The sequence below is a fragment of the Sarcophilus harrisii genome, chromosome 1 (assembly GCF_902635505.1).
Source record: "Sarcophilus harrisii chromosome 1, mSarHar1.11, whole genome shotgun sequence".
NCBI classification, from domain to species: domain Eukaryota; kingdom Metazoa; phylum Chordata; class Mammalia; order Dasyuromorphia; family Dasyuridae; genus Sarcophilus; species Sarcophilus harrisii.
The window spans coordinates 659,030,030-659,053,427 of record NC_045426.1 but is presented as its reverse complement, the minus strand read 5'-3'; the positions used below and the strand labels follow the sequence as shown (position 1 = coordinate 659,053,427).

General features: G+C 44.9%; 1 protein-coding gene across 2 annotated transcripts; it reads left to right on the top strand.

The window, feature by feature from the left end:
- Positions 1 to 32: 32 nt before the first annotated feature.
- Positions 33 to 21,304, top strand: RASAL3 (RAS protein activator like 3). 2 transcript variants are annotated; one of them, XM_012542366.3, is made up of 18 exons: positions 33 to 118; positions 349 to 700; positions 9,463 to 9,581; positions 9,709 to 9,793; positions 9,991 to 10,046; positions 10,140 to 10,201; positions 11,885 to 12,020; positions 12,164 to 12,262; positions 13,467 to 13,979; positions 17,109 to 17,253; positions 17,420 to 17,564; positions 17,882 to 18,118; positions 18,570 to 18,771; positions 19,033 to 19,157; positions 19,451 to 19,805; positions 19,917 to 20,080; positions 20,309 to 20,384; positions 20,888 to 21,304. In XM_012542366.3, exons 2-18 carry the CDS (start codon positions 361 to 363, stop codon positions 21,014 to 21,016), a joined length of 2,988 nt encoding a protein of 995 aa, XP_012397820.1. In that variant the 5' UTR covers positions 33 to 118; positions 349 to 360; the 3' UTR covers positions 21,017 to 21,304. The 2 variants fall into 2 exon arrangements, with proteins under 2 accessions (XP_012397820.1, XP_023352754.1); XM_023496986.2 differs by having other exon boundaries at positions 9,706 to 9,793.
- The last annotated feature ends 2,094 nt before the right edge of the window (positions 21,305 to 23,398 follow it).

Genomic DNA, 23,398 nt, shown 5'->3' with positions numbered 1-23,398 from the left:
CACGGGCTGAGGGGCAGGGGCGGGGCAAAGCGAGGGGTGTCACGTGGGGTAAGGGCTCACTTGCAAGGAAGCCGGGCAGTCCTGGGTGGCTGAGTCAGGGGCCCCGCAGGAAACAGAGGTAAGGGTAAGGGGGGCTGGCAGGGGTCGTAGAGCTGAGCCAGGACTAAGAGCAGGATCTTGGGATGGGGAGCAGGATGAGAGGTAGGCTAGAAGGGGGGCAGAGATACAGGCTGGCTGAGGATTGACCTCTCAGAACTGATGTTCCCCCACCTCATCTTGTTACTGACCCCCATAGTGCAGAGTGCCCATCACCTTCCACGCCTGACTCTTCCTTCCGTTACCCCCCAGTCTCTACAGGAGATGGAGACGGCTGCCCCGCCACGATCCCAGGCCAAGGTGGCTTCCCCCTTAGATTCCTACCGTTGGCGGCGGGGGGGAGACAGGTCAGCAGGGACCTCCAGATGGAGCCGCTTTCAAGGCTGGGGCCGAGCCCTGAGTAACCCCGAGACCTCAGAGCCACCGACCACAAAGCCCTCTCAACGGTCTCTCTTCCGTCGGGCTGTGTCTGCCTCTGCCAAGGAGTCAGGAGGGGGCTGGAACTGGAAACTTTCCAAGTACCTTCGCTCTGGGAGTCAGCAACAGGTACCTGAGCATGTGACTGGATCCCAGCAGGAGGCAGCGCCAGAATCAGAGCCGTTGGGTAAGGAGGACAGCCCCCAATATCCCCAAAGGATACCCAGACGTGGCCCACTGGGCCCTACCCCAAAGAGGAGTGTCTTTGGTCGTGGGGATCCAAAGGTCCCAGAGCATCCCTAATCCCCCACATAGTTCTCCCTATCCACCTTGATCAAAGGGCCCAATGTGAGGGTGGGAAGTTACCTGGGCTCATAAATGGTCACGTTTCTGTGTAGACCCCAAAACATAGCCAAGACTTAGAGAATTCTCCTCAGGGAATCTCGTTCCCAGGCACATTTGTGTCCTGGGTCCCAGCTCTTGCTACACTTAAGGACCTCCCTAGATCATTTCTCAAAGCTCCGGTCATTCTAGGTTTTTACAAAGCAAAGAGGCTGGCTGGGGAGCTGGATGCCTGGGTTCCCTCCTCTCTGAACAGGATAAGGGGAACAAGCCACCTCATCATCCTTTCTAATACACAGGAAGTTGTGGGGAGAGCTAGGAGAGGAAGTGGTTGAGACTAAATTTGCCCCTTGTCTTCTACCTGTCTTTGGCAGGGTGTCAGGGGAAGGCAGAGAGTGAAACGGTAATTGTCTCCTAGACTCTTCTTCTTCAGGAAAGAGAGGTCTCCCGAGTGGCTCCCTTGTAGAGTAATCATGAAAGGTAGCAAATGAGAGGAGCTGGAGGCAGAGGGTCCGGGTACTTGGATTTAGCTTGTCATACTCTAAGGCTGTGAGGTTAAGATGGGCCAAAGCACTGAGAGGAGAGGAGTCTTCTAAACTATAATCCACTATCAGGAGAGTCTCCTGGTTGTCTAAATGCTAGGTAGCAGGGGAATGAAGAGACTTGATTGACTCAGGCCAGAACCCTGCTCTTAGGGCCCCTCGGTAAAAATGCCTCCTGAGATTTAGCCAGGAGTTTATGGGAATGAGGCTGCCCCTCATCCCCATGAGGTCCTGGCTGTGCATCCTTCACCCATGACCCCCTAAAGGAGAAAGGGGGTCAAAGCTGATTCATCTGCTTAGGAGGATTTTCAGGAAAGGAGGCTCTCCACTCTTACTTGGGATGATGATAATGAGTATCGAGGCAATAGCAATTTGACTGCTCTTTTTCCTTTCCCTCCACAACTGCATGTCCTGCCAATTCCATGTTCACAGCGCCTTTCCTACCTATTTCTTCTTCTATACCCGTCCCAATAACACTTGACCACTTCTTCCCTGAACTGTTTATTTCAAGTACCTCCTAACTAAGCTTCCTATCCCCAGTAGCTCACTTCTCTCACTAACAGCTGCTGAAAGCATCTTTCATAGGCCCCATTCATAGGACCTAGAGCTGTAAAGGATCTCAAAGATCATCTGTCCAATCCCCTCATTTTACAGATGAGAAAACTAAGGCCCCCAAACCTTAAAGGACTTAGTTGTCCTTTAGTTAGTTAGTTAGTTACATAAAGAGTAAGTAACCGGTCTATTATTGGACATGTAACCCAGTGCTCTAATTCCAGTTCCCATCAAGTCTTTCTCCTACGCAGATGCCTTTTATGACTCTCAGTTGCCTACAAGATATTGCAGTTGTCTTATTTCCTATGTCCAAATTGAATACCATAGGTACTTAATTAAATGTTTTTAAAAATTTAATTTAGTCCTCACAACAGCTGTGGAAGTTGCGTAAGGCTAATCCTGATTACTCCAGTTTTGCTGATGGGTTGACAGGAAGATACACTCTTCCCCTTCTGTGACATTGCTCTTTCCAGGTTCTCCTCCTACTTGTCTGACTTCTCAACCTCTGCTTTGCTGAATCCAGATTCCTAGATCTATCATTCAAGACATTTAATGATTTGCTTCCAATGTTTGGGTTCCAATGGTTCTAGCTTTATCTCTCACTTCCCTTCATGTATATCCAAGCTAGTTTCCTCACAGTTCTCAAACCAGATTCATTCCTTCCTTAAAGTATGTCTTCATGTACCTCCCAAATTTAACAATCTCTCCTTTCCTCTCCTCTCCTGGCCACTCTCCTTCTTCTACTAGTCTTTTCTCTCCCCTTTCCTCTTCTCTCCCCTTCCTCTTCTCTCTTTTGAATTGTCCTCTCCCTTTCCTCTCTCCCTTTTCTCCTCTCCTTTCTTCTTTTTACTTCTCTCCTATCTTTTCTCTTCTCCTTTTCTGTCTTCTCTTTTCTTCTTCTTTGCTTTCCAAGTCCAACACAGTCTTCAGGACCCACTTTAAAGCCACTTCCTCTAGCAAAGGTCTCTTCAAAAATTTTCTGGTTTTGTTTTTTAAATAATTATGCAAAATAACTTACTGCCTTGACCAAAAAGAAAGGAAAAGAAAAAAAAAAAGATGATATAATTTGCCCTTTAAGTCTATCTGTTATCTGTAGGTAAAAACAAAACAAGACAAAACAAAAACTATGTTTTACCATAAGCCCTTTAAAATTGTGATTGGAGACCCCAAAGTTTTCACTGCCAACATCACCACTTTCATGCATTCTCTAATTAACTTTGGACTTAATGATTATAATAATCACATAACTCTTTCCTTACCTCTAGACTTACCCTTTTGCAACCAATTTGCCTTTCACATCCCTGTCGGATCATTCTCACTAAAATATAGGTCTTCTTTGGAGATCATTCCAGTGTTCAAAAAGTTTCCACGACTCTCCAATGAAACCAACAAGTGTTTCTATGAAGGGCCAACATTGACAGGACAGGGTTTCATCCCTATCCACGGGAAAGTGGAGAAGTTCCTAGATCACACTTGTCTCATCCAATTGGGCTAGTTCAGGGTATAATAACCTTCCTTGTGGTCACTGCCTTTTTCATCCCACTCCTCTCCACATTAGAGGCTGGGGATTTTGCCTGGGGCTCTTACAGTCAAAACTTAGCTTGGTTACAGGAAAAAAAGAGGAGGGGAGCTTAGGGACAATGGTCCAGATTAACATGGACTTCTCCATGTGCTATTTTAGGGAGTTTAAGCATAAAGGTTTTATTTTGTTTTATTACTGAGGCAATTGGGGTTAAGTGACTTGCCCAGCCTTCACACAGTTAGGAAGTGTTAAGTATCTGAGACCAGATGTGAACTCAGGTCCTCCTGACTTCAGGGTAGCATACAGGTTATTAATAAAAATTAAATAAATAATTAAATTTTTTTTTTAAAAAATAATTAATTAATAAAAATTAATAAAAAATCATTAGCATTAGATCCGCTTTCATCCATGTTGCTTTTAGTCAGTCAATAAATATTTATTAAGCACCTTCCATGTTCTAGGAACTAGGAACTGGGAATACAAAGAAAGACTAAAGATAGTCCCTGCTTTCAAAGAGCTCACAGTCTAATGAAGGAGACAACATGCAAAAAACTATTTACAAATGAATTTATATGGAAAATGGGAAACAATGAGCACTGGGAAGGAATTAGGATTAATGAAGATTGGGGAATGCCCAACAGGCAGCCAGGGAGACATCTCTAACCTATTTAAAATCTGTGTATTAAATCTAGCCGCTGGCACCTAAACCCTACTTGGACACTCTATATAGAATTAAAGATATACATGATTAAAAATTATCTTTATCTAGAAATTAGTATCTTTGAAGTGTGATTGAAAATAGTCAATTGTTGGGGGCAGCTGGGTGGCCCAGTGGATAGAACACCAGCCCTGAAGTCAGGAGGACCTGAGTTCAAATATGACCTTAGACATTTAACACTCCCTAGCTGTGTGATCCCCGGCAAGTCACTTAACCCCAATTGCCATAAGAAAGAAGCCAGCTGTTCCCTGCTGCTCAGTTTCATTATAGATTCCCTGTCTTTCCAGGCTCTGTCCCTTCATAGCTGCATCACAGAATGATGTCAGTGCTCTTTCCTAAAAGAAACCTCCTTCCCTGACTTACAGCTATGAGGGTACAATTTCTTGCTGGTCCAGAGAGACCATTGATGATCCCCAAACTATTTCTTCTGTCTGCAGGGGAGATTAGTTTGACCCTTTTGAACAGCCTGTTACACTCCTCCCTTGTTTAGAATTTTTAAGCCCCATGCAAAATCAACAATTCTTGCAATCATTTATCTGAAACTATGTTGCATGGTATCCAAACACACATCATCACTTAACAAAACAAAGGTGACTGACCCATTCTCCCAGGTAATCACTTTAAAATAGTATTCCCAGCAAACGTACCTCAACAGTATTTGCAACAGCCTGTCTTGACAGGCTGCTTCAGTGGCTACAGGTTTAAATTACAGGCACGGCATAATACATGTATACATGATAGGAGGACATGCATCTCTATGTAAGGCAGCATAACGACGCTCACCCAACGATACTATAAGTAGACTGACAAATTTGGAAAATATGCAAATCAGCAAAACCATGCACATATTACTAACAGCAAAACTAAGCTGAGTTAACAAACCAATGGGGCTATTACAGCTCATACAGAATCTTAACCAAAAAAAAAGCAAAGAGAATGTCAGATTTAAATATGTCTGAAATGGACAGAAAAGACAGAAAGCAGGGAAAGAGTCACACCAGCAGTCCTTTGAATTCTTTGGAGAAAAAAAAAATGGCTCCATCACCTCTCAGCAGGATTCTTTCAATGAGCGCCAGACACTCACTGTTAGTCCCCATTCAAACTGCCCCTCATTCTTGCTGCCACTGCTGCTCTCTTAATTCCTTCACAGATTCCTGTCTGTCTTTCTCTACTCCCTCCCTCTATGTGTCACCGAAACCTTCCAAAGCTCTCACTGTGGCAGACTCAAGCCTATGAGAATCCAATATCTTCCTAGGGTTGGAAATGATATGATAAATTCTAGGCTTTTTAGCGTGAACTAGATCCTCTGCGGGAGAATGAGTCTGAAATGTCAGAATAGTCTGTTATAACCTATAGCATAACAACAACAAATTTAGTAGCCTGGATTTTTTTCCTCTATAATCTAACATCAAGTTACCATTATAGATTTATTTATTTTATTTTGGGTTTAGATTTTTTTTTGTTTTTTTGTTTGTTTGTTTGTTTGTTTTGGCAAGGCAATTACCCAGGGTCTCACAGCTAGTATTAAATATCTGAGACTATATTTGAATTCATGTCCTCCTGACTCTAGTGGACTATCTACTGAGCCTTAGCTGCCCTTGTAGACTTTCTTTAAACTACTTTCCATAATACCCTTTGTTTCACAATCAGAATCTGGTCTCATCCTTCCCTCTCCCATCTCCATGTATTCCAATAGACCACCCCTACCTGGAATTAATTCTCTCTCTCCTCTACCACCTGTTAAAATTTTCTCATCCTTCAAATCCCATCTTAAGTACCATTCTTCCCATCAAGTCATCCCCGAGTCTCAATTTCCCAGCTAAAAGTAAACTTCACTCATTTATATATTGTCTAGATATCATTGTCTAGACCAGTGGTTCTCAAAGTATGGTCTAGAGAATCCTGGGGATCTCTGAAACCCTTTCAGAGGGTCTACAAATTCAAAAATAGTTTTTATTTACAATATGGTAAATGTCTATAAATGTAATCCAGATAAACAAAAACGCTTTGGAGAGATCCTCAATAATTTTTAATACGATAAAGATACTGAAAACAAAAGTTTGAGAACCACTGGTCTAGACTTTGCATTTACCCCTTTCTAACTAGTGCCCTAGTTATCCGTTTATGTAGTTTTATCCTTTCTGTTAGGCTACAGGGCTGTGTATTACCAGCACCTAGTACTGTGCTTTGCACATAATAAGACCTTAATAATGATTTGCTCACTGGCCAGATTATTGGATTCAATCACGTAAGCAAAGCCAACTAATATTTGCTAAAGTGTCTCCCATGTGCCAGGCACTGTGCTAAGCCCTGGGGGTATTCAGAAAGACAGAAAGTCAGCCCTTGTCTCAAGGATCGCACAGTCTGATGGGAGAGCTATGTAAATGACTATAGAAACCAAATGTGGACTGGATAAAGCAGAAATAATCTTAAAAAGGAGGCCCTAGAATGAAGAGGGGAGGTGCTAGAAAAGCTTTCTCACAAAAGATGGAAATTCACCTGAGAATTAAAGGAAGGCAAAAGACAGAGATAACGAGGGAGGCTATTCCAGGTATTTGGGACAAACAAGTACAAAGATACACCGGTGGCAGATGGAATGTCATGTCTGAGGAACATCCAAGAGTATACCACTAGATAATAGAATGTATAGAAGAAAATAAACTGAAATATAATAGGGATAAATACAGTTTAAAAAAGAAAGAAAGAAAAAAAGAAAGAAAGGAAGGAAGGAAGGAAAGGGAAGAAAGAAAGAAGGAAGAAAGGAACAGAAAGAAAGAAAGAAAGAAAGAAAGAAAGAAAGAAAGAAAGAAAGAAAGAAAGAAAAAAATTAGCTGCACAAGGACAAGATGGAGAAAGAATGATGAGTCAACAGTTGTTCTGAAAAAGACCTGAAGGTGGTAGTGGACTGCAAGCTAAAAATGAATCAGCACGGTGATTTAGACGCCAAAATTCTGTTATGATATTAAGCTGCATTCAGAGAGATGTAGCTTACGAAGGCTATTACTTACTGTCTATCCTCCATCTAGCTCTGATCACATCTGTTCAGCTCTAGAAAAGACATTGGTTGAGGTAGAGATGATCCAGAGGCCAGTAGCCAGAATGGTGAGTGGACTGGATTGCACACTGCATGCATTTAGCCTGAGAATGCTTAGTAGAGACATGGCTGTTGTTTTCTTTCTTTTTATTTATTTATTTATTATTTATTTTAATTATAGTAACTTTTTATTGACAGAACCCATGCCAGGGTAATTTTTTTTTTTTTTTTTACAACATTATCCCTTGCACTCACTTCTGTTCCAATTTTTCCCTCCCACCCTCCACCCCCTCCCCTAGATGGCAAGCAGTCCTATATATGTTGAATATGTTGTAGTATATCCTAGATACAATGTATGTGTGCAGATCCAAACAGTTCTCTTGTTGCACAGGGAGAATTGGATTCAGAAGGTAAAAATAACCCGGGAAGAAAAACAAAAATGCAAACAATTTACATTCATTTTCTAGTGTTTTTTCTTTGGATGTAGCTGCTTCTGTCCATCATTGATCAATTGAAACTGAATTAGGTCTCTTTGTCAAAGAAATCCACTTCCATCAGAATACATCCTCATACGGTATCGTTGTTGAGGTATATGATGATCTTTTGGTTCTGCTCATTTCACTCAGCATCAGTTCATGTAAGTCTTGCCAATCCTCTCTGTATTTGTCCTGCTGGTCATTTCTTACAGAACAATAATATTCCATAACATTCATATACCACAATTTACCCAACCATTCTCCAATTGATGGGCATCCACTCAGTTTCCAGCTTCTAGCCACTACAAACAGGGCTGCATGGCTGTTGTTTTCATGTTATACCAAAAAGAAATAAGGCTTGTTTTCAGTGACTTAAGAGAGAAAAACCAGGAATAATGGGTGGAGATTGCAAAGAGGCAAACTGAAGCTTGATATCTTAAATTTTTTTTTTCTAATGATTAGAGCTATTTATAAACGGAATTATTCTCCCTGGTTAGGTAATAGGTTTTTCTTCTCTGAAAGTCTTCTGGCAAAGACCGGATAACCATTTATTAAGTGTGTAATGGTGAGGATCCCTTTTTGGGGCTTGTGTTTAGGTTATATGGCTTCCAGTTCTGAGATTCTTTCTGTTCATTGAATGGAGTTGTAATGAGGAGTAGACTTTGGAGGAGAGTCGGGAGAACCTATTTGATTAGACTGAATAATAATAATAATACAGCTGGAAAAGCATTAGGGGTGTCACACGGTGGAGATCCTTGAATGAGAGGCTAAGAGTTTGGATCTTGGGCTAGATAGACAAGAGAGAGCAGAATCCCCCTGAAATGGGGCATTTATTAAGCACTTATTATATGCCAGGCCCTGTGCTGAGTGGGGAGGATTCAAATATGAGTAAATAGGAAGGGAATCCCTGACCTTTGAGGAATTAATTCTAATAAAGGAAGACAGTACACAAAAAAGGAGCTAAAAAATTGAGGGGAAGGGAGCAGAGGAGAATGATGTCAGTCGGGAAAGTCGGAAGCAGAGCCATGAGGAGGATAAGGGTGGGCAGGTCTGTGTCCCTTCTCCAGATGGAGGCCCAATGGGAGAAGGGAGCAGGGTAAGAAGGACGGAGTGGGGGATGGGTAAGAGGGAAAGTCACATGGTCAGTTAATGGAAGATGCTGGACAAGAACTAGGTCCTCTGACTCCTAGTCCAAAGTTAGTTTCTATCAGAAACTGCGCTTTTTTTTGCATCTTTTGAGCAAATCGGGTCACCTCTATGAGAGTCAGATTTTTCATCTGTAAATTAGAAATGCTACTTATTTCATTGTGCTATAAGGAAAGCCCTTTGCAAGCTCTGGATTGTTCTATGAACGCTGACTTCCACTCCCCATCTCTCCCTCTTCCATCTTGGAGTAGCTCATGGGCTCTCAGGAAGGGGAGAAAGATGGGGTCAGGCAAGGAGCGGTCAGTCTGCTTAGGAACTGGGCAGTGCCCAGCAAGGGGTAAGGGATGGTCTTTTCCTGGAATGGTTTGCACTGGACAGCCTCTGGGTTCTCTTCCAGTTCTAAAATTGGGTGATGCTGTGACCTGGTTGGGTTCATAGCACTGTAAGGACCAGAATTTCAGAATACTTTAAAAGACCGAAAATGGGGGACTTCAGGCCCTCCCCAGATTACAAACGGCATGCGTGAATTACTTTGCCAAATTTAAAAAGCTGTGTAAATGCTAGCGGTTGTTCTTCATTGTCGGTGTTGGGATGGTCATCTGCATGTTCTCTCTCAGAGCCCCTGCCTGTGATTCCACGCATCCCCGAGGCCCCCCCGGCCGATGTTCCCGTCTGGGACATCAGCAGCTTCACCCTCCTGGATGGGAAACTGCTGCTGCTGGGGAGAGAGGAGGAGGTAAAGGGGAACATGGAGGGGGAGGCAGAGGAAGGGTGAGGAAGGGGAGGGAGAGCTAAAAGCACGGAGGGGTGATGGGTGAACGGACCGTAGCAGGAATGACAGAAGTTTGCCTATCTGTAAGCAGGCTCCAGGGAGACACCTTCCCAGGACTGGGAGCATGGGCTCTGAGGGCAGCGGGCAGCTGGCATCCGGAGGGGCCAAGGAGCCAGGTGAGCTGTGCTGGGAGACAAGGGTGGCTAAGGCCCACGGGTCCCAAACTGGCTCGTGGTGGGGTGAGAGAAGGAGGCTGGGGGGGGGGAGGGCGGGCCGGAGCAGGGACAGAGGAGATAGAGACCGAGGGGACCCAGGAGAAGAGGTTGTCAGGGCCCATCTTCCTCCGAGCCTGCAATTGTCCTTCCCTTTCCAGAGCAGAGAAGAGGTGAGCCAGAGGCCACCAGCACCAACCAAGGCCACAACGTGAGGGTGAGCCTCGGGTGCAAGGGTGGGTGAGTGGGGACCCCAGGGCACCCCGCAACTCAACCCCTGACTTCTCCTCCTATTAACCCTCAATCCCAGGGTTTGCTATGGAAGAGACTCAAGGAGAAGAAGAAAGGGAAAGCCGGAAGCACTGGAACAGGGTAAGTCAGCACATCTGCCTTTCAGGCCTCATCTTCAGACCTCTGGGCAAAAATGTTTGTTCCAGCCTCAGTTTCCTCATCTGTAAAATGGGAATACTAATGCCTGCACAACTCACCTCACAGAGTTAACATTCACCCAGAGAAAGATGAGATATGACTCTGATGAAGTCAGGTGGGAGAGCAGGGGAAGAGCACTGAGCATTGTGTGCCCACAATCTAGATCACTAGGTAGTGTGATAGCTGGCTACTTGCCAGTGATTTCATCCAACACAGGTTCTGTTGCACCCTTGAGCCTATAAGAGCTTGTGCTCCAAACCCAGAACCAAGGGTAGAAATTTCAGTACTTGGGCAAATAGTACAAAATATTCTCTCAGCTCAGTGATGGGCATAGATGGGAGTGATGGAGACCTGAGGGTACCAAAAGCCTAGGGTTAAAGAGGCTGCCACTGCGTATAGGGAGGTGGGTGATGAACAGAGAAGGGTGGTTCTGGGGGACCTGACCAAGCCCATCTGGCAGCTTCCTAGTTTAACCAATTCTTCTTGGGATGCTGGCCTCAGTTGTCTGTAAGCTGCTGGAGGCCTCCAAGGGGTATTGACGACTCTCTAAATTCACTTGCCCCATCCTCGTCACAATTCCGTCCTGCTCCTCCCTTCTCAGTCAATCCAAGCCTCTCAAAGTCAGCAAAGTCAATCAGTCAATCAATAAGGAATTATTCAGTATTTCTGACGTCCCAGACACTGGGGCTAATCACTAGGAATTCAAAGGCCGACCATAGATTACAGACAAATTAGGTAAATACAGGGATACAGGGCAGCTATCTGGTGGATTAGATGACCTTGGATATAGTATCCTAATAGCTGTGATCCCAGCTGTGAACCTTAGTGTATCCACCTGTAAAATGGGGATGTTGGGAAGATATAATATATGTCAGGATTTCTTTTTCCATTGGTGACCCCTGTTTGTCTGAGAAATTTTTATTGACTGTGGATATGGCAGTGCAAAAAATAGGTATATAAATCAAACATTTGCTGATAATTAATCATAAAGAAATTTATGTTAAAACAAATCTTTGGTATACATCTAATTTTACCATTTATTAAAGATAAAAGCAAATTTACATACTAATGAGATGGATGTGCTTGTTAAGAATTAAATCTTGGCGAAATATTTGATACTACAGGAAATAGAGCATTCAGAAACATTTTTATTATTGCCAATTTTTTTTGCAACGCCCTACATTCAGTTATGTGACCCCATGTGAGGTCAAAATCCACAGGTTAAGAAACTTTGATATATGCAAAGTTATTGTTCAATTGTGTCTGGTCCTCTTGAGTCCATTTGGGGTTTTCTTGACAAAGATATTAGAGTAGTTTATTATTTCCTTCTCCTGTTCATTTTACAGAAGAGGAAAAAGGCAAGCAAGGTAGTAAGCGAGGTTGGATTTTAACTCAGATCTACCTGATTCCAGGCCTGGCAATCTATCCGCTATACCACCTGGCTGCCCAGTAAATCTTAAAGAGCTATATAAATATGAGCTGCAATTGTAATAATAATAATAATGATTATTATAAGTCTAAAGGGTTCTCTCAATGGAAGGCAGCTATGCTGAGGATAATTGGAGTGGCCCAGGAAGGGTATTGGAGTATTGTCCCCTTCAATGTCACATCCCACTCCCTTACCAGGTCTTCCAGTGTCCGGGGCTCTCAAGAATCCCTTGTAAATGAAGGTTCCATCAAAGATCTGGACCTGAGCAGTGAGCGAAATGTCCAAGTATGGCCTCTGCACCCCAGCCTCCTTGGAGAACCCTACTGCTTTCAGGTATGAGAAAAAAAAGGGGCTATATGGGCCCACCTTCCACCCACAGATTGCCCTGCTTTAAGTCTTCTTTTCCCACCCCTTGTATCCCTACATTTCCCTGATTTCCACTTCCCTTCTGAAGGGCCTTCCTTCCCTCGCCACAGGTAACTTGGCCCAACGGCAGCCGATGTTTCTCCTGTGGCTCAGCAGCTGAGCGGGATCGATGGATTGAGGATCTGCGCCAGAGTCTGCAACCCCACCAGGTCAGCACTTGAGAACCCCACCTGGTCTTGGTTCTGACTTGGATAGCCAGCCCAAACCCCAAATTCAGGGCAGCCTTAGGGAGCGTGTCTGTCAGGGAAAATACTATCTTAAGTGCTGAGGTTTTGAAATCAGAAAGAAATCAGAACCACAGAATGCTGGAAGGGACAGCAGAACACAAAATGTCAGAGATAAGAGTTCTTGGAACAAACTGTCAAAGCCGGGAGGGCCCTTAAAACATATAATGTCATAAGTGGGAGGGCCCTTAATATATGGGAACTTGGAGGACCTTTAGAACCCAGATTATTAGAGATAAGAGGGACTTTAGAACAAGGAATAGCAGAGGTAGGAGACTTAGAACAGAGAATATCAGACTCGAGAACCCCTTAGAACACAGAATGTAAGAGTTGTGAGTGGCCTTAGAATACAGAATATCAAAGCTGGGAACTAGAACTAGTCAGAATTAGAACAGACTTTAGAACAGGGAATGTCAGAGTTGGAAGGAGACTTAGAACAGAGAACATCAGAGTTGGAAAGGCCCTTAGACACCAAATGTAAGAATTGGGAGGGGCCTTAGAATACAGAAGGTCAGATTTGGGAGGATGCTCTGAACACACTGTCAGAACCAGAAGGACCTTTAGAACAAATTGTCAAAGCTGGGGGAATGTTCGCATTACAGGCAACTTATCTAATAAAGGAGCTGTGGAAATAGTAGATTTAGCCAGGCCTTTAGTGGGCACCTAAACCAACACTAGACTCAATGCAGGACTGTCTTTTAAAATATGCTCTGAGGGGGCAGTTAGGTGGCTCAGTGGATAGAGTACCAGCCCTGACATCAGGAGGATCTGAGTTCAAAGCTGGCCTCAGACAGTTAACATGCCCTAGTTGTTTGACCCTGGGCAAGTCACTTAACCCCAATTGCCTCAGCAAATATATATATATATATATATATATATATATATATATTGTTTTGAGGCAATCACCTAACCTTTATCTGAACACCTCCAGGAACGGGGAGCTTACCACCTATGGATGCAGTTCATACTATTATGAATAGGAAGATTTCCCCGGTAACTGCTCCCTGCCCCCTGCTGCCATTATTCCTAGATCTCCAATCCAAGTTGACGCAGAAGACTATTCTCTTTCCCCTCTGCCATCTCACTCTTAGCCCTGGCTCCAAAACTGTCCTTTTTCTTCTTTCTCCAGGAAAGCCAAGAAAGGGAAGAGACGTGGCTGAGCGTGTGGGTCCACGAGGCCAAGGGACTCCCACAAGGTAGCTCTGTTGGCCTTCGGGTAGAGCTGTGGTTGGATGGAGCCTTGTTGGCCCGTACGGCTGCCCGGCCTGGCCCTCACTTCTGGGCCGAACGCTTCCACTTTGAAGCGCTGCCCCCCGCCCGCCATCTTTCCCTTCGCTTGCGCCAGGCCAACAGGGACTTAGGCAATGTATCCCTGGCACTGACTGAGCTGGGACCGATGGGAGGGGGCCTGGAGCGATGGTTTCCTCTGGAAGGAGGATCTCCGGGGGCAGCCTTGAGGGCACGGGTTCGAGCACGCTGTCTGCGGATACTACCCACTGAGCGCTACAAGGAATTGGCAGAGTTCCTCACCTTTCACTACCCAGAGCTGTGCCATGCCCTGGAGCCCCAGCTGCCTGCCCAGGCCAAGGAAGAGTTAGCAGCTACCATGGTCCGTGTGCTGCATGGAACCGGAAAAGCCCAGGTAGGAGAGAGAGCACTGAAGGGGGAAGCACTGGGGAGAGGCCTGCTGCAGACCTTGGACCAGGGGTCCTCAAACTACAGCCCACGGGCCAGATGCAGCAGCTGAGGACGTTTATCCCCCTCACCCAGGGCTCTGAGATTTCTTTATTTAAAGGCCCACCAAACAAAGTTTTTGTTTTTACCGTAGTCTGGCCCTCCAACAGTCTGAGGGACAGTGAACTGACCTCCTATTTAAAAAGTTTGAGGACTCCTGCCTTTGACTATCTGCAAGCTTCCTTTTTTACCTATTTATTCTTGCTAACTAGATATTGATTTCAGTTGTTTCTATACCACTGGAGGCCCCCCAAGGTGGTGACAGTAGCTATCGAAATTCAATCACCTGGACAAAGCTCTATTATCCTACCCTAGTCAGTTCTGTCCCAATCTCTCTTTTTTTCCCCCTTCTCCATTGTAAGTCAGTACAGTCTTCCAAAGGGCAATAATATTCTCTTCTCAGCGAAACACAAACTATCAACAAGCCAGACGAATAAAGGGATGTAGGGCAGATTGCTTTGTTTTGGAGGTTGCATCCAGCTGTAGAATAACGGCTCCTGACCTCGATTCAAATCCTGTCTCAGATGTATATTTGCTTTGTAAGCCTGTACAAGTCACTTAATCGCCCTGAGCCTGAGTTTCTCCAGTTGTAAAACAGTGATGATTGCAAATTTTAGTTCAGTTTTGGAATATTGGTCACAGAGAATTAGAACTAGAAGCAACCTTCTAAACCCTCTTTTGTGACACTGAAAAAGATATTTTCTCATATTTTACTGCAAGATTTCCCTCTTCTCCATATTTCACAGATTTTTGATGTATTCCCCCAATTTTTCTTCACTCCCATTTTTGATTAAGACATCCCTTCTTGCTGATATTGTCTTCTCTATGTGTATCTGTAATCCAACCTTTCCTGTCTTCAGCAAATTACCTGCATAATCGCCCTCTCTCCCTTATCTTCACTTTCCCCTTCTCCAAGGTCTTTTCCTACTGCCTGCAATCATATGCAAGTCTCTTCCATTCTTAAAAATCCCTCTCTGACCCCTCAAGCTACTACACTGTTTTTCTTTCTTTTCTCGACCAAATTTTCTCTCCTCTCACTCTTCTCAAACCTTTGCATTCTGGTTTCTAATTTTATTTCTCAACAGAAACTATTTTCTCCAAAGTTACCAGTGATCTCTAAATTGTCAAATCTGGTGGCCTTTTTTCAATTCTTATTCTTCTTGACATCTCTGGATCATTTCATGTTGTTGCCCACCTTCTTCTTTTAAATTCCCCCCTTTTTTTGGTGAGGCAGTTAGAGTTAAGTGACTTGCCCAAGATCACACAGCAAAAAACACAAGTTTTTGACACTTGAACTCAATTCTCCTGATTCCAAGACCCCTGCTCAATCCATTGTACCACCCAGCTGCCTCTCCTCTCTGGATTTTTTTTTTTTAATGAAACTGCTCTCTCCTTGATTCACTCCTTACCTGTCTGACTGTTCCTTCTTAGTATCTTTTGCTAGCTCAAAAGATCCCACCACCTTAACTATGATAGTACCTTATGGCCCTGCTCAAGCCTTCATCTACTCTCTTCCAACAGTCTATCTTGAAGATCTCATCAACTTCCATAGGTTTAATTATCATCTCTATGCTTGTGAGTCATATTTATTTATCTAAACTCTCTCCTGATCTTCAGTCCTACAGGACATGTCTATTAGACATTCAAACTGGATATCTCAAATTCAACATGTCTAAAACCAAACCAAAATTATTTTCCCCCTAAAACCTATCCCTCTTCCACAGGGCAGATACCACCATTCTTCCAATTTTTCAATTTCAATACTTCAAGGTCATCCTTACTTCTCATTCACCCAACGTAACCAGTTACCAAATCTTGTTGGTCCTATGTCCACAATATCTCTCACTTCTCACTTTCACCCTTTTTCTCTAGTCACATTGAAATCACATTAATTAAAGTCTTAATCACCTTAGTCCCAGGCTGCTGCTATATTTTCCTAATTGGTCTTCCTGCTTCAAGTCTTTTCCCATTACAATCCACAATCCACAGGACTGCCAATGTAATTTTCCTAAAGCACATGTCTGACCATTTCTTTCTCTAGGGAGCACTTGAGTGCTCCCTGTTGCCTTTAGAATTAAATATAAATGCCTCTCTTTTGCTTTTAAAGCCCTCTGCAAGCTGGTACCATACTACCTTTCCAGCCTAATTGCACATTACTCCCTTTCATGCACACTATAGCCAAATTAGCCTTCTTCCTGTTCTTCACACATGGTACTCCGTCTCTTTTCCACTTACTCTACTCCATGCTGGGTATACTCATCCCCCTCATTTCTGCCTCTTAGAATCTCTACCTTGTCTGAAGACCAATTTATTCATGAGCTTTTCCTGATACCCCTAGTTACTGATTCCTTCCCTTCAATATTCGGTATAGTCATATATGTACATGTTGTCTCCTCTAGATAGATTTCTGATGAAGTTGATGGTCCCTAGGATAGATGAGATGGCAGGAACCGTTATACTTTTGTCATTGTATATCCAACACCCAGCACAGTACCTGGTGTATATAGTAGGAACTCAATCAACTCAAGCAAATTAATTGACATAAACCGTCACAGCTAAAAGAAGTCTTAAAGAATCAAGCAAGCAAGTGGTTTTTGAGTCCGTCCTGTGCTTGAGGAGATAGTCTCTGGAATTCCAAAGGCAAAAATGACGTATTTCCTGCTCTGAAGCAGCTTCCATTCTAAAAAGGGAGACAAACACAAAATAAATACCAAACAATTGATGGGAGAGGAACCTGTTTCTGGGAGGATCAGGAAAGGCTTTATATACACAGAGGTATTTGAACTGGATCTTGAAGAAAAGTGGAGATTATATAAAGAGGAGAAGGCATTCAGGCATGGGGCTGGGGAGGGAGATGGGAAGTGGAATGTCATGGAATTCACTTTTGGTGCTGATGGGGAAGGCAGGATAGGGATGAAAGGCCTGATTTTTAAGGATGGTCTTGTGGAACCCAGTGTACCTAAGGAGGAACCATTGCCCTGGGAGATAGGGATACCTAGCTGTGTTCTAAGGTCATAGCCCACATTTCTGGCCACAGGCACTAGTGACAGACCTTGGCCTGGAAGAGCTGGCCCACTGTGGAGGGAAAGAAGCATTGCTGTTCCGAGAAAACACATTGGCCACGAAGGCCATCGATGAGTACATGAAGCTAGTGGGTCAGAGCTACCTGCAGGAAACACTAGGTAAGGGGTTGGAGAGGAGGGTGGGAGCTGTGGAGCAGGGGATCTTGGGGAGGAGGAAGGTGCTTTGGGATTAGTAGGAAGAAAAATCAGGAAGGAGGGCTGAGCAAGAAGAAAGGGGCTGAGTATGGACTCCGCCTGCCCTCCCTTCCCTATGTCCGCGCCACAGGAGGACCCATGGGACGTCTCTGCGCCTCTGAAGATGGCTGTGAAGTAGATCCCAGCAAGTGCCCTGGGCCAGCCCTAGCCCAGCACCAGGTCACCCTGAGGCAAAGCTGTGAGGATGTCTTCCTCAGCATCACCCGCTCCTCCGAGTGAGCCCAGTCCCTAACATCCTGCCCCTTGTCCCCCAGGGACAGGGGGTGGTCTAGCTTCTTCCCTTGACCCCCCACTCTCAGCACATTCACGGCCAATCTGGGTATTTCCTCAACCAGGATTTGCTCTTACACTCTCTCCTTCACTGATCTCTGAGCGGGGATCCCCTGATCCCTTGATCTCCTTCAGGTCTTTCTGCCTCTCACCCTTTTCCTGGCTCCACACAGTTCCCTTTCTGCTTCAGATTGCGTGTAGACCCTAACTCCTTTTCTTGATACAGTGACCTGCTGACCTGTTACTCCTCTTGACCCCATAGTTGGTTCCCGGCTGAGCTGAATGCTGTGTTCTCCAGCTGGTGGGCAGCGTGCCAGGAGCGGGGAGCTGAGCCCCTGGGGGAGAGGCTGGTTTGTGCCTCACTCTTTCTACGATTCCTGTGTCCGGCCATCATGTCTCCAAGCCTCTTCGGCCTTGCCCATGAGTACCCAGGCCCTGGCCTGGCTCGAACCCTTACCCTCATTGCCAAAGTCATTCAGAACCTTGCCAACCGAGCTCCGTAAGTCAATAGTCAAATTTTTATTAGGCAATTGCTATGTACTGGGCATTGTGCTTAGTGCCAGGAGTAGAAAGACAGGCCGAGAGAGAGAGAGAGAGAGAGAGAGAGAGAGAAAGAGAGAGAGAGAGAGAGAGAGAGAGAGAGAGAGAAAGAGAGAGCCTTCCCTAAGGAAACTCTCATTTTAATGGAGGATCCAGCATCTAAATAACGAGGTCCACGTGAGATAGGATAGATGAAGATAATCCAAGAATGGACGGCGATAGAGGCTGGGGTGAAGGGTTGGGAAAGATCTGCTGCAAAGAAAAGCCAAAAAGGAGAGGGGAGGAGGAAGGGCGGCATTCTATGGAGGACAGCCAAGACAAAAGTATGGAGAGGGAAGGAGTGTCTTGTCCAAGGACTGCAAAGTGTTCATCCGGATTCCTGTCAGGGAACTATCTCTTGCTGTCTCCAGGTTTGGGGAAAAGGAAGATTACATGAGCTTCATGAATGATTTCTTAGAGCAACACAGCTCAGCCATGCAGCATTTCCTGGTCCAAGTGGCCTGTGGGGATGGGGACAGGGCCCCTAGGGGCTACCAAGGCAGTGGAGACCTGGCCAGAGGCCTAGCCATCCTGCACATTCAGCTCCGCACTATCTTCTCTGATCTGGACCAGGTACCCCCCTGCCTCTGGCACCCCAACCCGACCCCTCAGCCCTGTTACTTCTCCTCAGGGTCTCTTGGGCTCTGGCCCATGGACTAATGTAGTCCAGTCCAGAGCCCGGGGCCCCAGACCCAGAGTCCGGAGTCCGGTCTAGTCCAGAATACAGAGCTCAGAGCTCAAGCTAACCCAAGCCTGGCCCGGGACTTCCTGAACGACCAGGGCCCAGCAGCGGGGAAGTTGGCCGGGGCTCCCTAACAGTGATCTCCCTGGTAGCCCACACAGGAGAGCCTGGAACCATTGCCCACCATACTTCAAGCCATTGAGGAAGGCCGCCCTGTGCCCGTGTCCGTTAGTATGCGCCCTCGTGCTACCAACATCAGGGCCCAGGTCCATGCAAGGTAACCTGGCGGGTGGGGGGTGGAGGGGGGAATCACAGAGGGTCTGTGGGAGGGAAGGGAGGGAGTTTATGAATGGAATAGGGGTCAAGATCAAGATTGAAATTAGGAGCAGGGTAAGGGATTAGGGTTAGAGGTGGGTTGGTTTCTGAGTCAAGATTGGAATTAAGATTAAGGTGGCGGTAAGAGCTGAATTAGGGACTGGATTTAGGGTGAGCATCAAATTTGAGTCAGACTTGGGGTTGGTTTGCCCTCTGGATCAGAGGTCAAGAACCTTCTGTGGGGATGTATTGTAGTTTTTCAGAGAAGCCAGGCTTCCTGCCCCCCAGGGACCTCTCCAAGCACACCCCTCTCATCTCCAAGAGCCAGTCCCTCAGAAGCATACAGGGCCAGCCCGCAAAGAAACTGCGTCGCCAACTCCAGCGCACCCAAAGTGTCCCTGCCTCCCGGACAGCCAGTCCCCGCACGTCAGGGCCCTTGTCCCAGACCAGGCCCAAGGGCTCCCTTCAGAGAGGTTCCTCGCCGCAGGGCCGCTCCAGGCTTGGAGTCTCTGCTTCCCTGCCTAGGAAGTCCTCCGTGCCCTGGCAGCGCTTCCTGGAGAAGCCCCATGAAGCAGACCATAGCACTTGCACTCACCGACTCCCTGGCAAGGTAAGGACCCAGCCTGTGACCCACAAACAGCAGACAAGGAGAGGAGGCTGGACCCCTTCTCTTCCACTCTCAGGGCTCTCTTCCTTCACACATTCCTTTCCTCTCGGGCAGGGACAGCTGGCCGAGCTTCGCCAAGAGATAGTCTCCCTGTGGGACCAGCAGAAAACGCTGGCTAGCCGGCTGGAGGTCCTAGCCAGTGAGACTCAGGCCCTCAGGGAACAACAGAAGAAGTTACCTGGCCAACTGGAAGAGATTCAAGGCCAGTTTAAGGCCAGGTGAGCATCTTTCCTGGTTCCACCTCGATCCCCATCTGCCCAGTCTCTGCCCTTCTATTCCTATCCGAGCACCTGGATACTGGACAGCACCTTCTGTATAGTCTTCCTACCTGATAATCTGGGGAAGGAGGAAGGCCCAATTATCTTTTTCCCTCTCCTGGTCACCCAGCTTCTCCTCCTGGAAACTGGGGAGATTTGGAGGTCTAAAAGGATTATCTCTTGGGGCAGGATTCAGAAGCTGGATCCCAAATGTAGCCCAGGCCCCCAGAGCAGGAGCAGTGAAAATGCCAAGCTGGAGAGTTTGGTAAGAATTCTATTTCATTCGGCAAACATTTTTAATGCACTGAATTAGGCTACAGTAGGGTGGTGGTAGCTGGGGTGGGTAAGGAGAGTGAGAATCTGTTTATATGCACTTCCAGTGAGGATCTCACAATTTTACTGGAAGCATGGTGCATTTAAACAGATTAGTACAATAGAAAGCAGGATGTGATCAGTGTAGAAGAAAGGCACCTCGGGGCAGCAGAGAGAGCTCTGGGCTAGATATAGATATGAATATTAGCTCTGCATTTACTAACTGGGTAAACTTTATCATGCTCCTCCGGATCTCAATTTCTCATCTGCAAAAAGTCTTTTTCAGCTCTGAGATTCAGGACTTCTTGGAGAAGTCTTAAGAAACTCAGAGGAGAGAGAGAAATGGAAAAAGAGCCTGACCTTTTGGAGATGTGGACAGCTGTTCTTGATCCTTATATACTGCTTCCCTTACCTTTTCTCTTCTCTTACTGCCCCTTCCTATCTTTCTACCTCCAGGAACACCGCCTAGCTGACCTCGAGAGGTCATATACTCAGCTGGTGCATTGGATGCAGGATCAGCAAAAAGCCCCTAGGATGCAGCTTCAGCCCCTGAAGATGCCCTGCACCAATGGAGATGCCACTTGACCCTGTCCAGGGTTAGGCCGAGCTTCTATGTAGGCACTGATGTAGTAGAGGCAGATAGCAAAGTATGGGAACCAAGGTGCAGATCTGTGCTGCCAATATTTCCTTTGTCCTCTGCCAGTCTACCTTCGCCCCTCAGTCCCTTGGGCTTTGCCCATTTCTGTCCTTGTCCTTTTGACCTCAAGGAGGCAAGGATGGGGTAGGATTGGACATGATAAGTTTTGACTGATGGAATCACCCAACACAGAACTTTGCATCATAAAATTGTGAATTGAAATAAAAGTTCTTTTTTTAAAATAGTATTTTATTTTTTCAAATACATATAAAAATATTTTTTAGCATTCACCTTTGCAAAATCTCGTGCTCCAAAGTTTTCTCTTTCCACCCCCAGACAGCAAGCAATCCAATATTGGTTAAACATGTACAATTCTTCTAAACATATTTCCATATTTATCATGCTGCATAAGAAAAATCAGACCAAGAAGGAAAAATAGATGCAAGAAAGAAAAAAATAAATAAGCAAACAACAAAAAAAAAAAAAGAGGTGAAAAATACTCTATTTTGATCCATAGTCAAGTCTCCATAATTCTCTCTGGATGTGGATGACATTTTCCATCCCAAGTCTATTGGAATTCCCTTGAATCACCTCAGTTTTGAAAGAAGTTCATCACAGTCAATCATCACATAATCTTGTTTTGTGTACAATGTTCTCTTGGTTCTGTTCACTTCATTTGGCATTAGTTCATAGAAGTCTTTCCAGGCTTTTCTGAAATTAGCCTGCTTGTCGAAATAAAAGTTCTTTCTAAACATCACGATGCAAAGTGTGAGTAGGGCTGTCTCTTCCCACTGTAGGGGCCACCTTCATTGCTTATTTTTCCTTTGACTGGTTCAGGAGAGCATTCAAAAGCTGAGCTCCCTAGAGCCCAAATTATTGTCTAGATTCAGAACAGTGGAAGGTATGCTGAATTTGCAGTGAGAAGATCCAGGTTCAAATCCTGTTTCTGTTACTTGGTAACTGTGTAACACTGGAGCAACTCAAACTCTCTGGGCCTTAGTTTCCTTGTAGTAAATTGAGGTATTTGGACTAGATAGCTTCCAAGATCCTTTCTAGCTCTTGTCCTGATCCTTTAAATAGGGTTGCATTGGCTGAACCCATCTGAGAGGTCTTTATCAAAATCTGGCTGACCACCTGTCTTATTCCTTATTCAGGGACAGATTAAATTGAATTTAAGTTCTAAGGAACTAGTTTATTCTAATTCAGTTTTCTACTTGTCACTTCTCAACATCATCATCCCTGCCCCCTCCAAAAAAAACAAACCCCCCAAAACACCCAATCTACCTAATTCCAATCAAATTTATAGGACATTAGGAATGTGAAAGATCCTGGGCTCGATGCTGGAATACAGGGACAAAAATGAGACAGCATTTGTTCTCAAGCAGCTCATACTGTGAGGAGGGGTAGGTTACATGGCAGCAGCTAAGAATATTTATGATTTGAGGAGAGACAGGTCACAACTAGGGGAATCAGGAAAGGCTTCCTGGAGGGAGTGGCCCATAAACTGAGCCTTGAAGGAAGCAAGGCTCCCAGAAGTTAGAAGAGCAGAGGCACAGAAGGAACAGTTCAGAGATCTTTTGTGCCTTCTCCTCATCCACACTCTGTTCCTCTGAGCTCCCATGATACTTGATTATTCCATATTTACATGGCATTTGGACATTTATAAACTTTATTCCCAACAACTCTCTAAGGGATGTGATATATCGCGTTCTTCACTTTACCCATGTGCACGTTGAGATCAGAGGAACTGACTTGTCTAATGTCATAAAGACAGTAAATATATCACTGGGGACTCGAATCTTTAGTGAGATTCCTATAGTCTTTCTCCTGGCATAGATCTACATTTATCTCCCTCCCATGTCCCTTTTCACATTCCGCCTTATAATATTATGATTATTCATATCATATTAATTACTTGTATTCATGTCTTATTGGGCTTTGAGGCCCAATTGGGAGGAAGAAAGGGCCTGTGGTATACTGAATTATTCTGATTTTTTGAGGTTAACAAGAGCCCTATCTGAACCAGTTGCATTTCCTTTTTTCTTCTAGATTATTAATTAGCCATGAATCTCATTAGACAAGCATATACATATACATGAGAATGTATAGATATGTGTATATATGTGTATGTACATATATACATATGTATGTAATATATATATGTAAAATGATTACTCTGTGCCTGTCATTGTGCTAAGCACTAGAGAGACAAAAGAAAGCAAAAACACTACCTGCTGAGGGTTGAAGTAAAAAGAAATTTACACAATAATTTGTTGTATATTTAAAAGAAATAGCAAGTTGAATGTAGTAGATTCGCAATTTTATTTACA